Source organism: Myodes glareolus, chromosome 26, assembly GCF_982192425.1.
Source record: "Myodes glareolus chromosome 26, mMyoGla1.1, whole genome shotgun sequence".
Classification (NCBI taxonomy): Eukaryota; Metazoa; Chordata; class Mammalia; order Rodentia; family Cricetidae; genus Myodes; species Myodes glareolus.
Genome location: NC_142051.1, coordinates 31,300,088 through 31,318,806, shown reverse-complemented (window position 1 = coordinate 31,318,806; position 18,719 = coordinate 31,300,088). Strand labels below are relative to the sequence as shown.

General features: G+C 38.5%; 1 protein-coding gene across 3 annotated transcripts in view; it reads left to right on the top strand.

The window, feature by feature from the left end:
- Window positions 1–18,719, top strand: part of Atp2b1 (ATPase plasma membrane Ca2+ transporting 1) — a 105,603-nt gene that overhangs the window by 43,695 nt on the left and 43,189 nt on the right. For all 3 annotated transcript variants that reach the window (XM_087902002.1, XM_087902001.1, XM_087902003.1), the window contains exons 2-3: window positions 7,180–7,608; window positions 17,506–17,703. In XM_087902002.1, coding sequence (XP_087758128.1) covers window positions 7,401–7,608; window positions 17,506–17,703 — 406 coding nt within the window. In that variant the 5' untranslated portion in view covers window positions 7,180–7,400. The remainder of the gene's footprint in view (window positions 1–7,179; window positions 7,609–17,505; window positions 17,704–18,719) is intronic.

The following is an 18,719-nucleotide window of genomic DNA, read 5'->3' as shown; positions in this document are numbered from 1 at the left end:
CAAAAAGACCGGCTAGCTCTGAATAGTGAAAACATGCAACCAGAGATGGCCGTGTCGTGGGAACAAGAATCCAGCAGTGGAGGGATTACAACAGAAGCTTCAAGAGTTGGGAGAGTGGCAAAGGGTAGCAGAGGTCACCAGGACGTCAAATAGTAAAGACTGTGCCCTTCAGGTTCAGGAACGTGGGAATCACTGGCCGCCTAGATAGTGGTTTCTTGGGCACAGGAGATACTAGAGTGGAATAAGCTGATTGTGGAGGGGGAAGTAAATGGTCTTTACTAGCCGAGAATTTTCTGTCTCTGTTTCTTAGGAGCACTGACTAAGTTAATTCCTATGCTGATTTGATATGTTTTTATTTGACATGAATATTTTTAACAGTTTATTCCTCAAGTAAACACGCTTATCCTCCAAGCTTTAAGACATACTAAAGCTCAAAATTGTTGCTTGGCCTCCTCTCAAAGATCTAGGGCCATCATTCAAAGTCATCGGCAGTAGTACTGTATAATTCAGTTGAGACTCTCCACAATGTATATATGTGTACATGTATGTTTGTGAAACATGGTCTCACTGTGTGGCCACTCAGTGTGTAGATCAGGCTGTCTTGAACTCAGACCCTACTGCTTCTGCTCCTCTGTTGCAGGGATTACCCTGTTGCATGTGTCACCCTGCACAGACTTGAGTACTTTGTAATTTCTGTTGTCTAAAAAGATTCAAAGGGAAATAAAAGTGGTACATCTTTAATACCAAGATGGTTTGAAAACTCCTGAAATGCTTTCTCAGAAATCATAATGCACTTAGCGTGTATTTTAAACATGTTGTTAGGTTCTGTTTTGTTTTATTTGAATTGTCATTACTTTGTTGCAGAGCTGCTTTTTTTGAATAGGTTATAGCTCATGGCGTAAACTGAGAGCGTTTCTAGTCAATAAAGGTTGAACCTTCAGTATATCACAGATAGAGAAGAGGGTTAAAAATCAGTCAGACGGATTCTATCCTGAGGTCACAGTTCAGTGGGAAAGACACAGAGACAACTCAGATCATTACAGCTGTGTGTAAGCAGCTGTGACAAGTGCCAGGCTAGGTCCTCTTCTGTTCTAAGAATCTACCCCCACCCTAAGACATTTCCTGAAGCCTCCATGCTGGGATTTGCAGCTTGACACAGCTGCAGCTACTTTTACAGTACTCAGTCTCTGCCTGGAGTAGTCTTCTAGAAGAGAAAAAGTAAGTTACTGAGAAGAGGAAAAATGGTATCCACAAATCTTTTGAGGTTTATAAATCAGTCATTGTGAACCATGATTGCTTTCTGCTGTATCAGTTCTGTATAAATGAGATCATCCTTGGTGAATTTGTGTGTGTATATACATTAATAGGAATTAACTCATCTGACTAAGTTGTGTGGACTTTGTTCTTTTATATGAGTATGTTTTCTTTAAGTCCTTTGAAAAGTATAAAACAAGAGTTCTGAGTAAAATTAAATTTGAGTCTCCCCTGGGTTTCCTAATTGATTTAATGAGATAATTTGGGTACACAATAACTTTTGGTTGTGAGCCTAGCCTTTAACACCTGAGCCATCTCTCTGGCCCACTGTAATTTGTAAAAGAAGCTCCCACTCGTGATTTTAAAATATGCGCTCTCTGAAACTATAGTATCAGACCACATACTCTTTCCACTGTTACAGTAATACCTGAGAGTTGAGAGTAAGTCATTACCACTTCTTAAAAGACTATTTCAGTTACTGAAAGGGTTCAGGATTTTAGGGCAGGAATCCGATGAAAGGTGTTTTTTGCACTTCTACAGAAGTAGCTCTGAAGCAGTGTGGAGGAGGAGTACAGTGTCTTGTTGAGACAAGGTAGCCTAGCACATGTCTTTCCCTTTGGTAGGTTCTTGGTGGAGTGGGCAGTCGATCCAGTCTAATGTGGAGTATTTACTTACTCACCCTCTCCAGGGACCCTCTAAGTCAGTGGTTCTCAATTTGTGGATCGCAACCCCTTTGGGGGATCACATTAGATATCCTGCATATCAGTTATTTATATTATGATTCATAACAGCAAAATGACAGTTATGAAGTAGCAACAAAGTAATTTTATGGTTGGGGGTCACCACAATGTGAGTAACTGTAGTAAAGGGTTGCAGCCGTAGGAAGGTTGAGAACCATTGGTCTAAGAGTACGAGGTTCAGGTTGTCCACTCTGACTTGAATATAATTGAAGAAAACTGGGTGTGGCAGGTTGGTTCTCTAGTTTGCAAAGCAGCTCTCAATAAAATGCTAGCCACAGTAAAAGCCAGTTACAGAGGTGGGTGACCCTTCTGCTAACTGCCTGTCAAGGTACAAAGGAAATAAAATTAATTTTATTCTGATACACTTGCATATATATATCCACATATGCCGAGGGGGAAAGGAGACTGAGAAAATGGAGTTCTTTAGTGAGCTGTAATTCCAAATTGTTTTTGAGTTCTTTGACCTATCTAATGGCTAAGTTTAGAGCACAGTCATTTCGCTGGATGGCAGGTGGACCTTCTTAATATTAGCAAATTGTTAGGAAGTATACCCTGATTATGTGATTAAGGTTGATACCTATTATAATACATGATAATGCTGATTAATACCAAGTTAGAACATTTAACTTTTAATAAACTGGGCCTTTGTCTTTCATAAATACTGATGCATTCGTATACATCATTTATACAGTTACATTTTGGAATTAAATATAGGATGATCATACATGTGTGCTAATTAAATTTAGCCTCATTCCCATCTGTCTGCTTGGATCCTGATCCTGTTATTTAACATTTGCTGATTATTCTGCTTTAAATTTTCATATATTGAATAAGCACAATTTCCACATCTTCAGCTCACTAGCATACATTTAGAAACATTAAAGATTTGGGAACCCAATTAAAAGGAGGTCTTGCTGCTAATACTATTAGTTGTATCAGCAAGTGTTTCCTGCTTTACCTACAGGAATCTCTTTTGGTACATATTAAAATCATATCACCGAGTGTTTTCTATGACTCCATATTTTATTCCATCAGTTACTTAGCTCTTCTACATTTTTCTAGTTTGTGTAAATGACTTTTAAAACCTGGTTACCTGTGTTGACACTAGATAACTTTCATACAACTTCCCCCGTGTTCTTTAAGTCTGAAAAGAATTGAAGTTGTACACTGACAGTGCTCTCTCTGAACCTGCTTAGCAGGTGGACTTCACAGCCACCTCTTGTACCTCTGCTCGTTCCTAGGAAAGCTCATGTGTGGTGAGAATCTCGCCCCCACCTCGCCACTTGATGGTTGTAGCTGTTTTGTCCTGTGCCAGGCTAGAGCTGTCTTTTTCTAGAAAACCTCAGACTGCCAACAGTGACTTAATCAGAAATGCCATTTACTGTGGCATAAAGTTTATAGGCTGAGTGTTCTACATAGAGTTGTGTGCTTTCTTTAAGACATCGCCTTTCTGAGGTCTCAGCTTCCACTTTACTTTTTTTTCCCCCTTAAACCTTTAAAATGGAAGGTGAAAATTCTCTGAAGAACAAAGAGCATCAGAATAGGTGATCTGGTTTCTGTTGTATTTGAATTCAAAATAATTTGTTTCTTACATGGCTGTTACTTTAAGGCTAAAAAATAGATTAGTTAGATGAATGAATGAGTGAATAAAGGAAAAAAAAGCAAGAGAAGGATGTAATAGATAACCTAGAAGTAGAAAACAGCCTGATATGTAATTTGGAAAGTGGCTCTGGCATTTTTTGGTGTTTCTTCTGAACATCTTTTCTCAGAAGGATGTTCTTGTTACTTAGTATAGTGGAACTGAACATCAATCATATACTCAGCCAAAGCTCTGTGGTTATAAGATAATAGAAAATTCAACTTCTAAAATCAATTTCTTGATAAATTGTTGGAAAAAAACAAGGACAGGACAGACATTACTCTTCGTGTAAACCAGGACTGAAAAGCACACATCCGTCCATCCATGCATCTGTCCATCATCCAGACTTACTTATCGGATCATGGAGTACTAGGTAATGATCATAGCAGCTCTTTGTGCTTCTCTCAGATTTAAGTTCAGTAAGAAGATCCAAGCTGGTAACACAGAGGCACCCTGGAAGTTTCATCGCCAGACTGTTGGATCTCATTCACATTTCTGAAGCAGAGAGAGCATGGGGGGGATGGTTTTCTCTGGAACCTGGGTTAGATTTTGTAAGCACTGGGGAAAGGCTGTCAAGGTGACAACAAAACTCCATAGCAGTATCTGTTGATAATTGATTTGATTACATAAATCAGTATATTTGATGTTTGGACTTCTTTGTTTTCAGCCAACAGAAATGTCTGTTGTGACCTAGTAAGTGTGCACATTTAGGGGAGGCAGTGTTGTTAGTGTAAGGAGCATGGCATGTCACTTCTTCTAGCTCAGTTATTACTCTCTTACTTAAGGTAGTTAAGGGTATTCAATGAGTAACATTCTTTTATCTAAATCCGTTGAGAGAACAGATATTAGTACCTAAGAATAAAAAGTAAAAGAGCTACTATTACTTTCCTAAATGAACATGCGAGCAAACTGCCTTCTATTATAGAGTAGTGCAGCTCTTAGCCTACGGCAGGGAAGTTTGTTTTTGCAGAGGGTGACAGTTAGTACAGAGACCATTTTCATATATGGTCAGAGTGTTGAAAATAAGTCACTTACACACATTCAGCCTTAAATGGAACATCTGTATCACAATACACGCACACATACATGAAAATATTACAAAAGAGTGGAAAGAATTTTAAGAGCCAGAAGTTGAGGGGTCATCTCATAAATCAGTGCCACCTAGCTAATGACATTATCTTCGCAACCATGAAAACACAGCAGCTGTGGACATCTGCACAGGATCAGCCCCATGGACAGAGGGAGGTGCCTGTGAGACTGGGAGAGCTCCTACTGCTGACGCCTTTTGCAGTAGAGAGGGTGTCCTTTCTCTAATAGAGTAAGTCGCCACTGGGGACTAGGTGAGAGAGGAAGGAAGGATTCTGAGGGAAAGGAGAAAGGAGGGTAATGGAAGGTGACTGAAAATACATTGTATTATAAAGCTCAAAAAATAAAATTAATGATGTTACTACTGATTAAAGCTAAATGGAAGATGATTTTGTGTGATGGCAATGGCATTCTAATGTTGAGCCCGGAATAACATTTTTTTCTCTACTCCAGGCTTTTTGAACAACAGTGGGCTTTATAGCGTTAAATCTCAGTCTAGCATGTACAAGGCATATAGCTATGCCATTCCTAAAAAGAAGGCAGAAAAGTTAAGAAGCGTGTTCTCTATCTCTAGGAAAATGCCTCAGGGAGAATCATCACATTCATGGCAAGTGGTGGAATAGTAAGCCAGGAGTTATGGAGGAAATCTTTTATGGAAACCAAGGACAAGTGGACGACACACATGACCTCGCCCCAGCACAGACAAGAATCCTTATTTTACTTCTTAGAATAAGTAATCAGTGTTACTGTTGATGTGATATTCTAGCCAACAAATTTTTAGTACAGAAACTGACAATTATTAACTACAGTCTCTAGGTTTTTGTTTTTTTATAAGTTGACTGTTATAATAATTTATGTGGGTAGGTGGGAACCCCCTTGGCCTAGGAGATGAGTAAGATGGGAGCAGTTGGGCAAGTGTAGGGCTGTTAAATGGGAGGAAGAAGGCAGTGAGAGACAGTGCCCTCCAGAATCCGTCACTGTGTATTCTTGCAGATTTAACCCACGGCAGACAAGCTTTTCTCAGCTCACCGGTAGAAATGCTTAGATTTTTCAAGCAGCTTCCATTCCAGTAGTTCTCAGGATACTCCCTGGGCAGATAGCACCTGTATTGTCTGAAAACTGTGGCATACATGTTGATTTCTGCTACACCTAACAACACTCCTGAGGTGTAGGCCCCAGCCGTTTGTTATAAACAGCCCTTCAGTTGACTTTGATGATGGCTGAAGTATGTGGACCACAAACCATAGTATACATCCATCCATCTGTCAGTTTTAGAGATGAAAAGTAACTGTACTAGCCAGTGTCTTTTCCAGCTGCCAGACATTTTATTAAGTAGTTGGGGGTGCTAATTGCTTCAGAGGCAGAAAAGTTGATTCATTTAACTGAAGTTTGACCATGGATGCCTTTGAAACAATGTGGTGGGGAAATGTCCAAGGGCTTGGATGAAGGAGATGTCATCATAGGAAGGCTCAGCCAGACTCAGTCTGGATGAAATGGTTAAGGATGGATTCAAAGATGATATGAGTTCAAACCCAGGCAGTTAGGATAGTGGTGATCATGAAAGGGTATAGTTACCAGAAAATAGTATAAATCTCATCTTTAGCATGTTAGATGAAGAATTGACAGGTTATTTTTAGGTTAGTAAAAAAGATAAATTGAAAGTACAGTGAAGAAATGAATCCTCTAGCTTTTATTAGCTGCTTCACTTTTTTACCTTTCTGTGTTTTATTATTATGCTCATTCTTGTATTATCTGTCATGATCTGCCATAATTTTTGACTCTTAAGAGTAGAGTAACATGTAGATAAAGCAGTAAGAAAATGAAGTAGCGAGAAAGATTAAGGTGCAGACAGAAGTCCTGAGGTGGTAGCATGTTGGGAACCGTGTAGAAGACAGCTGTAGAAAGCCAAGGGAAGAGCAGCGCAGGAAACTGTACGTATCCAGTTCATTGGGCTTTTTGTGCTGTCACAGGCTGCTCCATATGAAAAGGCTTAGCAAGCTAGGTTGGGCCCATGTGTAAGAAGGAACTCTGGCTTTGAAACCATTCAACTTCAGCCATTGAGTTAGCTGAAAACTCAATTTGTCTAGGCCTTACTGTTCTGGATAGAGTAAGAAATGATAGTATTTAATTTTAATAGTTAAATGAAAGGAAGAATTTAAAGCAGCTAGCAAAGTTGGAACTAACCACTTGGCACTAAGCACTTCAACAGTAACTTAATAACAGTAATACACAGGCACGGAATTCAGGCATGCTATGCCGTTACATTTACTTCTGAGTTCTAATGACTAGATGCGCCCTTTTTATCTAGTAGTTCCACTGTGATCCGAAGGCACAGTTCACAAATATTTATAACTACTGTACTTTGTTTAGCTACCTGGTGGCATTTAAAAAATATGCTTATGTGCATGCATAGTACACTTGAGGATGAATCATTAACACCTAAATATTTTCTTCTTACAGATGTGTGCATCTCAGGATTGAGAGGAAGAAACAAGTCATGGGCCAGTGGTCAAGATACTTCTCTGGGAATTGTTGCTGCTGATACTACTTCACAGAGTCATACAATGAGTGTTTGGTTTAAGGAAGACTTTCATATTTAAAAGATTTTCATCTTGGAAATATACCAAGTGAAAATTTCATTCTTTTGGGAAACATTTTCCTCCTAATAAATTATACTTGTAATGGGCGACATGGCAAACAACTCAGTTGCATATAGTGGTGTGAAAAACTCTTTGAAAGAAGCTAATCATGATGGAGACTTTGGAATTACACTTCCAGAGCTGCGGGCTCTCATGGAGCTCAGGTCCACAGATGCATTACGAAAAATACAGGAAAGCTATGGAGATGTCTATGGAATCTGCGCCAAGTTGAAAACATCTCCCAATGAAGGTAGGTTTTATTGTATGTTGACTAGTCACTCACCTGTTTAAAGCATACTGTTGATTCAATTCAGATGGAAACATACTGTTTATATCGTCTTGGCCATTGCGTGGTTTTAGTAACGAGTTCTCAGATTGCTACAGTATGTTAAACTTAGGTATTGCAGAATGGCAAGCTGAGGTAGTCTGTGCTTTGTCTGCCTTCGTGTTCCAGTTCACAGTAACAAGATTGCCCTTCCACTGGAGGTGTAGAGGATGGAGCCGAAAGTGGCACCCCCAGGGGATCCAGTGGAAATAAACTGCTCACTAGCCTTCATTTTGCCAAAGCTTAAAATAGTTCTCATTTCCAGTAGCCGTCAAAGTTGTTTTCGCTCATGGGACTTAATCTAAACTTTTAATAATTAGTTAATGAGGCCTGAACACACAGTTTTAAATTAGGTGACTCTAAGTTTTTCACTTTGTAAACATTTAGGTGGTCGAATTATGTTGAATTTCCCTATGTTTAGAACGGCTGAAGTTTCATGAGTTCTCTGTTTTACAGTGTGGACTTTGCTGGACTGTGTCATTTGAAATGAACTAATAACAAAGTTGAGCTTTTATAAATTGATATTATTGTTCATAAAATGAAGGATACAGAGTTTGAAGAGAGCATTCCCAGATTTCAGAGAAAAAAGTGAACAAGTAAATTAAAATGTAGTGTGATAATATCGTATGCTTAAGAGAAAAGCTAATGGAAAGGGGAGGCAGAAGTGTTGGAGGTGCCTGTATTTGATTATGTGACGTCCTAAAGAGCAGCTCTAGACATGAGGATAAATGTTCAGTAAATAAATAAAATTTATTTTAGTAAGATTAGAAATTTTTATTTTAAAATATTAATATTGGTATATATTCCCAAGGCAGTAATAGAGAAATTATGAAAGCTATTTTTCCCAACATTTTCATAGCACTACTGTTGATGGCATTACTTAAGGTAATAATTTTAAAAATTATTCCAGAATGTAAGTCATACCATATTTGAAAACACTTGTGCAGTTGTGTGTGAACTGCTCACTACCAGCTGTGGTAAGTAGGCTCTTTGAACTCCATGATGAACCATAGTGTTGCGGAGCTCTGTCCGTGCTCACCCTGTCCTAAGACAATGTCATCTCACTTTTGAGGTCTTTTTCTGCAAGGTATCTCAAGATTTTTCTATATCTTAAATTGTAGAATTCCTGTTATACCTTAGTAATATGATAAAACTTGAAGCTTTTCATTATGCGAACAGGATTTGAGATTACTTAAGGTTTTGACATGCTAGATTATATTTTAATATGCTGTTTAATATAATGTTTATGTTAATAAACCATTGGTAGGTTTATTAATTTTCTTTACCCGTATCTACTTACTATGTTTCATCTAAAATCCAACTGATGAATACTTCATGATCAGCAAATTAATAGGAAATGTTAAAGCGCCTTCGTCACATGCATTTCCTCATAAAAGGCATATTGAGTGACTAGGGATGTAGTCCTGTAGCAGAACATTTCCTAGTACACAAAACCCCTAGGTTGGATGGCCAGCACTGCAAAAGGTGTATATTGAGCGTCAGTTTCAAATATACATGATTGCCCTTCCCCCAACTGTATTTTTGTATTTTGTCTTTTAGAGTCTTTATTTCCTGATTACTGAATATTCCTCTCATATGCCTTGTCATTTTTCATGAGCTTTCCTCATTAATTTGCACTACAGTTTCTTTTATTAATTTTGAGTAGTATTTTACATTGATTTTGATTTAGTTAATGAATTAATTGGAAATTTTGCATCTACGAAATTCTGGGAAGAAGAGATTATTTACTCTTGACATCATGATAGAAGCCATGAATGGTCTCTGGGGAACTGAATTAACACTTAACATTTTATCTTCATTGTGCCTTGGGGCATTAAATGAAGTTACACATTTTTCCCCCCTAATCTAGTTTTACAGAGTTCTTGATCACATTCTTCATACTACTGTGAATGAATGTTTGCTAGAATTTGTACAAACTGGTCTTTACAGTTCATATATAAATTAATTTGTCATTTTGAAATGTTCCTTTTAAAAATTACAAGATGGTTCAATGTAAACATTATATTTGTGTTTATAGTTACTGAAATAGAGCCAAAATGGCACAAACTTCATAGAAATATTGCCAGAGACTCTTCATAACTTTCACTTATTAGAAATATTTCACTCCAAAGTCTAACATTTTGTCACTGATGAACCAGCCAAATTATAATGAGTCAGGATTAAAAGTAAGCAACTGGGGCTTATGTAGCCAAGGGTGTGTCTAGACAGTAAATACCTTGTTGTTAGAAGAATTCGTATTGAGGGAAAATAAGAACTGAAATGTTTCTTCAAAGGACGTGGGTTGTATTGCTGAAACTACAGATACTCCCTGTCCCTTCAGCCCCTTTGTTTATGAGTCATTCCTGGCTCAGCCTTTGATCAGACCCAGTGTCCTCATGTGTTCATAGAGTCCATATATCTCCCTAAAACGGAAAGGCATTGGCAGTTGTTAGAAGAAAATTCTAAGTGTAAAATCAAGTTACATCTAGCACTCAGAAGTTTTACTGAAATATAAATTTGTGTGAGTATAGTATTAGAAAGTGTCTGCTATGTGGCAGGTACTTTTCTAGGTCCCGGGCATATATGCATGAATAAAGCAAAGATCTCAGAAAAGGGAGACAATTGACCAAGTAAGATGTATAGTGACTAAATTAAATTTACAATGCTAGTGTATTCGGCGTGAGAGCCGTGAATGGGAAAGGGAATTCGTTGTGCTGGAGGTGCCTGTGTTAGATTGTGTAATGTCTGCAGGAGTAACTCAAGACAGTTTTTAGGAATAGTAACAGCAGAAGCTATAGCACTTACATTAGGTAACATTTTTGTGATAGGTTGGTTATTTGTGCTTTCTTATAAATATTAATTTTATCCTTAAAACTCCTTTATCCTAGGTTATAGGCAAGAATGCCACCCCTCACCCAAAAAAGGTCAAAAGCTCAAGGTCACTAGCTGTAGTCTCATTTCTGAATAGATGCTTTAGCTGACACAGCGTGCTGCTTTCTATAAAAGTTCAATTCATATAACTTATACTAGAGCTGAGATACTGTGAAAGAGAAGCTTTGTTCTCTTCTTAGTAGATTTTCCCCCAGTGGAAAAACAAACTTATTTTTAGAGTTACGTGATAGATAAATGGTTTTGTGTGTCAACTTGCTGTCAGTGACAAAATATTTGTGGTAGTCAACACTGAAAGGAAGAAAGGTTCATTTTGGCTCGAGTTTTAAGGATTCTTATCATGATTCCTTGGCTCGTTGGCTTTGGGGTATAAGGAAGCAGTAATGATTAGCAAGAGTTCATGGCAGGGGTACTCTTTCACTTGGTACCTGGTGGTAGGGAGGTGAGTGAACGGCCTCAGGGAAGTATTTAAGACCCAGGCTGTGGTTTCAGTGCTGCATCCCTTAAAAAGATGTCCTTTCTCTCCAGGCAGCTGTGTTACTTCCTCATTTGTCCCACTAACCTGCCACGTGTCCTCTAAGAATGGACTGTTTGAACCTGTTCTCAAGAATATGACTAATGTGTTGATCAGTAGGACATGTTTGAGCCTACTGAGGTTTTTTCCATCTTTTTTGATTAACCTTCATAATTCTTGAGGGGATTGAAATTAAAAGTTCAGGGTAAAATGAAGTTGAGAATTGAAATATCATATTTTATGATTTCTTTTAGCTCTTATACATGCTTGCTCTAACTTATAGTCCTCAGAGTATAGTTTTATGTCAGAACAATCTAACGTCCTAACTCGTAAGATTATTTTAAACTATTTTTCTCTTGTACTGTATTTTCCTGTATTGACTCTCTCATGTGTACTCTAAATCCTATTTCTCGGTCCTTTAGTTTTCACAGTTGCCTCCCTGTCTTCTCCGCTTTAACCCCATGCTATCTGTCTTGTGCGCTACATTGGATGGCCCCGTAGACTGCTGTAAGTTCTGGAATGCCGGCCTCTAGCCCCAGTGTCGTATTTGTCATGCAGTAATACCACACTGAACGCAGTAGTAGAGCAGTGCAGTCATCAAAATTAAAGACAGAGGCTGAGTTAATAAGCATGGCTTCTTCACCACAAAGGGGAGAAGTCAAGTAAAACTGAACTCTATAAATAACGATTGTCAAGGTTAGGTAAAAGAGGGGCAAACCAAAAACCAACAAAGGAGGCCAAAGATGACTGACTATATAGAGCAACAAACGAGGGATACGTTGGGAAGCAGGATGGGATCAATAGCCATTGTCGTTGGTTGCCTAGTTTCCATGTTTTAAGTGACGGTTCATGTTTGCACTCCCTAGAAGTAAGTCACTTGTACTGCTGGACTTTGACCGTGTCTCCGTGTTGTGATACATTTTAACTCTTTGAGAAAATTGACCTTCCCCTAGGGATAAAACACTATTGACTTTCAGGCAAGTGCAAAAATGCTCTGATGTCCCATGGTTTATGCTTGACTTTACAGATTAGTACAGATGTTCAGCCAGTGTTTGTATGGTCACAGTGTGCTAGCATGTATGGTTTTATGCTTGTGAGTTCTGTGATCCTGCATGATCTTGTCCTAGAAATGTATTGACACTTTAGTGGAGAATTACATGTTATTTTGGTGCCTGCGGTGGTCACTTGTTTTTGTTTCTTACAGACTTTTTAAAGGTTGTTTTAGCTAGTTCTCCAACTAGTAACATGTATATTGTTTTAAAAGTCATCACGTGAGCCTGAAGTAGAATGTCCTTGGTTGTCTGTTGTGCTTCCAAGTTTAAGTTTTAGGTAACAGCAGATTGGATTCCTTTTCAAATACTCCCTCTCCGTCTCCCCAACATATTCCTGGGGTTCTTCTTGCCTTTAGACGTTGTTGTCCCCTCCTGTGCTTTCCCAGGCTGTTACTGTTCGCAGGTTTCTGGTGGTCGGTGCTTCTGGACAGTGCCACCCATTGCTGTTACCTTTGACTTCACGAGCGGTCACCTGGGTGCTAGTGGTTCCCATGTTAGCAGTTCCAACCCAGGAAGCCCCAATTTCTCACATCTCAGTTTACTGAAACTCTTCAAACATTTTTGCTGAAACTTACCCATGTTCTACTTTGACTTTGATGTGAAATTTTTTCCCCCATTCTCAAGTGGTCTTAAATCTTGAGAATTCTAATTCCTAACTTTCTCTTTACCAACAGGGTCTCCTTCCCTGCTGTCGTCAGTTCACCCTATGGGTGGGATTCACTCTCTTGTCTTATGGAAATTCAGCTAGGGTCATAATTGGTGCCTCTTCAATACACTGTCATTTTTTTTTATTCGTAAAGCCGAATAATTTCTCATTGCTTTTTTAAGTGACACTTAATCTTCTCGGAGTAGACCTGCAGCTCTCCTTGTGATCTGGTCTACCTGACCCTGCTAAGTTGATCCGCCTTTCCTGTTTCTGATTCTTCATGTTGGGAACAGCAAATTTTGTTTGTATTCGTTTCCCCACGTGGATTCCCATAGTATGCCCTCCACTGCCATCTAATATGTCATATACTGGGTGTGTCTGGGTGGTTGCTTATTAGTCACCCCTACCAAACTATGAGTTTGTTAAGGTCAAGAGCCAGGAAAGGCATTCTGCCTGACCCATCTCTTGTATATTCATAATACCTAGTGCATGTACCAAATGGGAAAGAATACTAAATCTGACTTTAGATGGATATATCTATAGTTTGAGGGCAGGTGAGGGATCACCTCCTCTTTCAAAACTGAAACAAGGAACACATTTCCATATACTTTTTAGTCTGCATCCTTCCCTTCCACATAGGGTAGTCACCTTTACTACAGCCACCCCACAATTCCATATGTGTATGTGTACACATATGTACATCCATAGTCACAGTTTCTGGTTGTATGTGGAATGTGTTAGCCCTGATTTTCAGCTAAACCCACCCGCTTCAAACACTGCACCAAACTTCCCCCTTTCATAACGTGGAATCAGCTGTTGAGATGCCGTATTTTCTTGATATAAGTGGCTTAATATAATTGAATATTATTCTGTCTCTCTGTTGAAGTGTCAGATATTTAGTGCTGTTGATCTGTATTATTTGTTCATAGGATCAATGTGAGTCTTTTTTTACCCCTACCTTGATGGATACAGACATGTAAAGTGTGTAATTTTGATGCTGCTTTGTATGGGTTGTGGTTGTGTTTTTTCTTTATGAAGCTAACTGTGCTATTAAAAGATCAATCCTGTGCTTGCCCTTGGCCTGGTTACCACTATGCTCTAATCAGCCAAGCTCACGAAACTCAGCAGAGTTTTTATTGTATTTATTGATATTATTTTTAATAATTTGTTACTTTTATAGTTTAAAAACTAAGGCCAAGTAGTTTCATCACCCACTGTACTCTTGAAGTGACAGTGTCTTCCTGATCTCTGTGAGACTGATACCCTCAGCCTGAATCCCATCCCTTCTTTCCTCTTCGCAGGTCTTACTTTAATAATAATCATGACTTCCCATGCCATTTCTGTCATCTACTCTATTTTCTCATTTTTTTTTGGTAGATACCTTACTTTAATATTACCACCCATCTTTGAAACACAAAATACAAATAATACACACTTTAAGTCGTTTTTCTAATATATTTCTTCCCATTGTATCATAATTGGGGGAGCAATGGATGTTGCTGTTTCTACTTGCTCATTATCATTGTCTATTCAATTCCTTTTAATCAAACTTTCTCCCACACTTTGCTACAGGAAGGTTCTTAATCAAGGTCATTATCTTTTGTCTGATGAAAGAATAGTTTTTTGCCTGGTGAAAGAAAATAGTTTTCTGCCTTTTACTGTGCCTTCTCATATCACAGCAGCATCATCTTTTAAACCTTTTTCTTATGGAAACCTGTGGTACTGCTCCGACATGCTTCCTTCTGTCCTGGGTTATATCTTGGTGCATCCTTCCCCTGTACACTTCATTTTATCCTTCCTGCCTGCTTATTCTGTCTTTCAGGCAGCTCTCATGGAGCCAGTGTCTCCAGAATCCTTGTATGTTGCTAACCCTCTGATTCAAACTTTGCACAGAAATTCTGATTGGGACTAGCAGTCTGCCTACTAGATACAGCCACTTGATTGCTCACATCTACAAAACAGAACTGTTAATTCCTCCTTCCCCTTTAACTAGCCCAGCAGTTCCCCAGGCCTGCCCTACTTGGTAAATAACCTCCACCCACTCACATGCACAGCACACATTAGCAGTGTTTTTCAGTTAAACCCACCAGCTTCAAACATTCCATTAAACCACCCCAATTCAAGTTCATGTGCAAGAAGAAGAAGAAGAAAAGAAATGTTGAAAGTTAGTTCTAGATACCATTCTTTATTCTTCTCGCTCCCTCCCTTTCATCCCACATCCAATCATTCCTCATCTTGTCTGATCTCTTTCCAAGTACCTGGCAGATCCAGTTACTCCTCTCAGCCTCTGCATCCAAAACCCAGAATCAAGCACTTTTGTCTCTTTGTACCACGGCCTTTTCCCTGGAGCACTCCGACGTGGCAGTGTGGATGACCTTTCTAATTGCACATTAGTTATCACTTCCCTGCCTTAAAACCTTCTGGTAGTTTCCCTCCCGGTTAAAGTGAGTAATAGTCTCTGTGAACTCCCCCATGATCTGGGCGCTGGGTCTTTTTTTTTTTTTTCCCTTTCTTTCTTTTTGACCCATTCTTTCTTTCCTCCTTGATCGCTGAACCTTAGCCCCAATGGTTTGCTTTCTGGTTCCTAACTAAATCTTGTAGTCTTGCTTTGATCTCTGTCTGGCCTTTGCGTTTATGCTACTGGAAATGCTTTGTTCTGGTCTTCTCATGGTTGACTCTTCATTATTCAGACTCATTTAGATGGTGGTTTGTTGGAAAGGCTAATGTCCACTGAGAGAATTCTGGTGGCCGTTTAAAAACCATTTTCACTGAATTATAAGTATCTTAAATTTCTTAATTTTAACTTTGTGTTTATCTCTCTCTCCAATTTAATTTACACTTGCTGAGTGTAGAACTGGCCCCCAGCATGTGGAGCAGTGTCTGTAAGTAGTTAATGATCAGTAAATGGCATATTTGGGCAGTTCACAAAACTCTTCACTTCATGATATTAAGATTATTAAATCTATAAAATTAAAGATTTTATTCTACATGGGCTTGAAACTTAGTAGTACTCAAATTTGTAACCTGTTTTCTCTCAACATAATAAACTTTACTCTGTAATTTATGATTTACAAACTTAATGCCCTCTCCTTGTCTTCAAAACAACCTTGTAAGTTATTTCAACCAAGAGTACTGCTTCCTCCACCCCACATTTATTCATTTTATTTATTTATTTATTTATCTATTTATTTATTTATTTATATACATTTCTTAGATAGTGGAGACCAGCATAGGGCAGACTAGAACTCATCCTTCCTCCTCCTCCACATGAGGTATCTGACACAGGAGACTAAACAATTACCCAGACTTCCAGTGTCATCTGTAGTCTTCTCTGTTTTTGTTCTGGTGACTCCATCTCCAAGGTTAGAGCGCTGGAAGGTGTTGGTTGACTTGGCATCAAGTCACAGTGTGTCCATGTTACATTCTCGAATCTTCTTTTGGTACATTCAATAAAGTCAGTCATGATTTTGGATTTGTATGTTCATCATTGTATTTTCTAGCAGTGCAAGCTAATGTCTCTTCAGCTTTCTGCTTGCCTCAGCATTGAGATGAACTGAGACACTGAAGACAAGAACTTTCTAGTAATGTGGGCCTTTCCCGTTTGCTTTGTTGCTTCCTTTCATAAATAAGCTAAAAAAAAAAATTTTTAAGTTTGAAATAAGTTCAAATTTGACAAATTAAAAGGTACCGTTTTGGTACCTTTGACACCTTTAACATTATTAAATAAGCTAAGGAAAGATGAGATCTATGGATGCTGTCTGGGTTTACTTAGTCAACAAGTGCGTGGACGTGCACTTTTCATTAGAGAATTCTTTGTCTATCTGGGTTTGTCAGGGAGGATAAGATAAATTAAGGAGGGGGATATGCTTGATAGGGTAAAGGAAAGGCAAAGCCGGGCTTGTCCAGCTCTCCCTTGATTGCCTCCTATCTTTAAAATTCCACAGCTCAACCATGGAATGCTACACCCTGCAGTACACCTTCCCCACAGCACTCAGTTGCTGCCCTTCCCCCGAGAGGCCCTGTGAGCGTCCTGCTTGGTGACAGTAAAACCTTAACCAGTCTCCCGAAAAATGACATTTTAGTAGAGATGCTTTTAGAGATTGTGTTCAAATTAATTCTTTGTTCTTCAATAAATAAGTATAAAAAATTGTTTTACTGATTAGCTAGCCAACATTCAGTACCTAAAGGAAATCTGCCGTGTGTGTGTGTGTGTGTGTGTGTGTGTGTGTGTGTGTGTGTGTATTACAGAAACTTACCCATTTTAGAAGAAAGGCATTTCTAGAACCAGGACGCAACTTAATTTTAATATAAAAAAAAGAACCTATCAGACTGTCATAATAGATTCTGGTATCTTGTTATCTATAAGAAGCATGGTCAAAATAAGCAGCTAAGAAAGTGAAAGTGGAGTTTTAAAGCTGTTTTAAAAAGGTGTTTTTGCAGTGCAGAGATCAAACCCTTCCACATGCCGCAGGCATTCTACCACTGAGCTTCATCCCAGCCCATATGATCCACTCTGACGTTCGCTACTTAAAATGTATGCTTCACAGAAAGCTCTGTATGTTTCTCATTGACTTAACTGTGTGTTTAGACTTAAGAGCACAAAGAAGCGTTCTGGTATGGGCCTGTGAATCAGTCTAAAGTGTAACAAATTAATATGCTTGGAAAGAGTGGATACCTTCAGAGTTGTCAGACTTCACCCAAATTTGTTTCTTTTTTATCAGGTTTAAGTGGAAACCCTGCAGATTTAGAAAGAAGAGAAGCAGTGTTTGGAAAGAACTTTATACCTCCTAAGAAGCCAAAAACCTTTCTTCAATTAGTATGGGAAGCATTACAAGATGTAACTTTAATTATACTAGAAATTGCAGCCATAGTATCATTGGGCCTTTCTTTTTATCAACCTCCGGAAGGGGATAATGCACGTAAGTAAATGGGGAAGGGGTGTTTTGTGTGATGCTTGTTCACTGAATTTGTTTAATATGTAATAATAATAATAATAAAACAAGGGAATATTTATTGACTGCTATGTGCTAGGCTCTGTTCTAAGCACTTCAAATATGTTATCCCAAATGATTTTCACAGTAACTCATGAGTGTCAGTGTTGCCTGCATCATATAGGGAATCACAGTTTAATTGTTCTTCCATGCATGTGTAGTGTGTAAACACAGTTAAACATCTGGGTACTACACGTGTATGATACAGCCTGATATTGAGGGTTCAAGTTTTTAAATTTTGATTGTGTTTTATATAGAAATGCTTCCACACAGGTTTAGTGCAGTACTTGAGAACAAGGTATTATTTTTCCCTTATACTCAAATGATTGAGATCAAGGTGTTAGACTTCATGTCTTTGGATTGGGGAGTATTTGCAAAATACATAATGAAATTCTTGAAGAAAGGACCTCTCTAAATGGCACATGTATTTATGATTCAGACATATATGCCTGAAGATATTTTATACAATATTTTAAAGAATTATCTGCACAATTTCCTGGCTAGAGTTTTTTATTGCGGCATTGTGTCTGTGCTCAAAAAGTTCCAGATATTTGAGTGTTTTGGATTCTTGGAGGTTGAGTCTGTGGGGGACATTGTGAGCCATGAGGAGGTCTAGCGTGGGAGATGCAGATCCGCTTCTGTGTCTATCCAGCTCTTTTGTGCTGCTCATGTGATCTTTCGATTTCTTGTTTGCCTTCTAAAAGGCTTTATTATAATGGTTATTATCATTACTGTATGCCGTATCCTAGAGACTCTAGCCTGGATTTTGGATACTATATTCAAGTCATCCCACAGTGTTTGACATCAGAGGACTAATTTCAGAATGTTTTGTTTGTGAAAGCTTCTTTCTTGCACTTTCTGTACTATGATCAGTTTAATTTTAAAAAATTGCTAACTCTAGAAGTTGGCTAGGTAAAATACAAAAGAAATTTCACAAAGGTGTG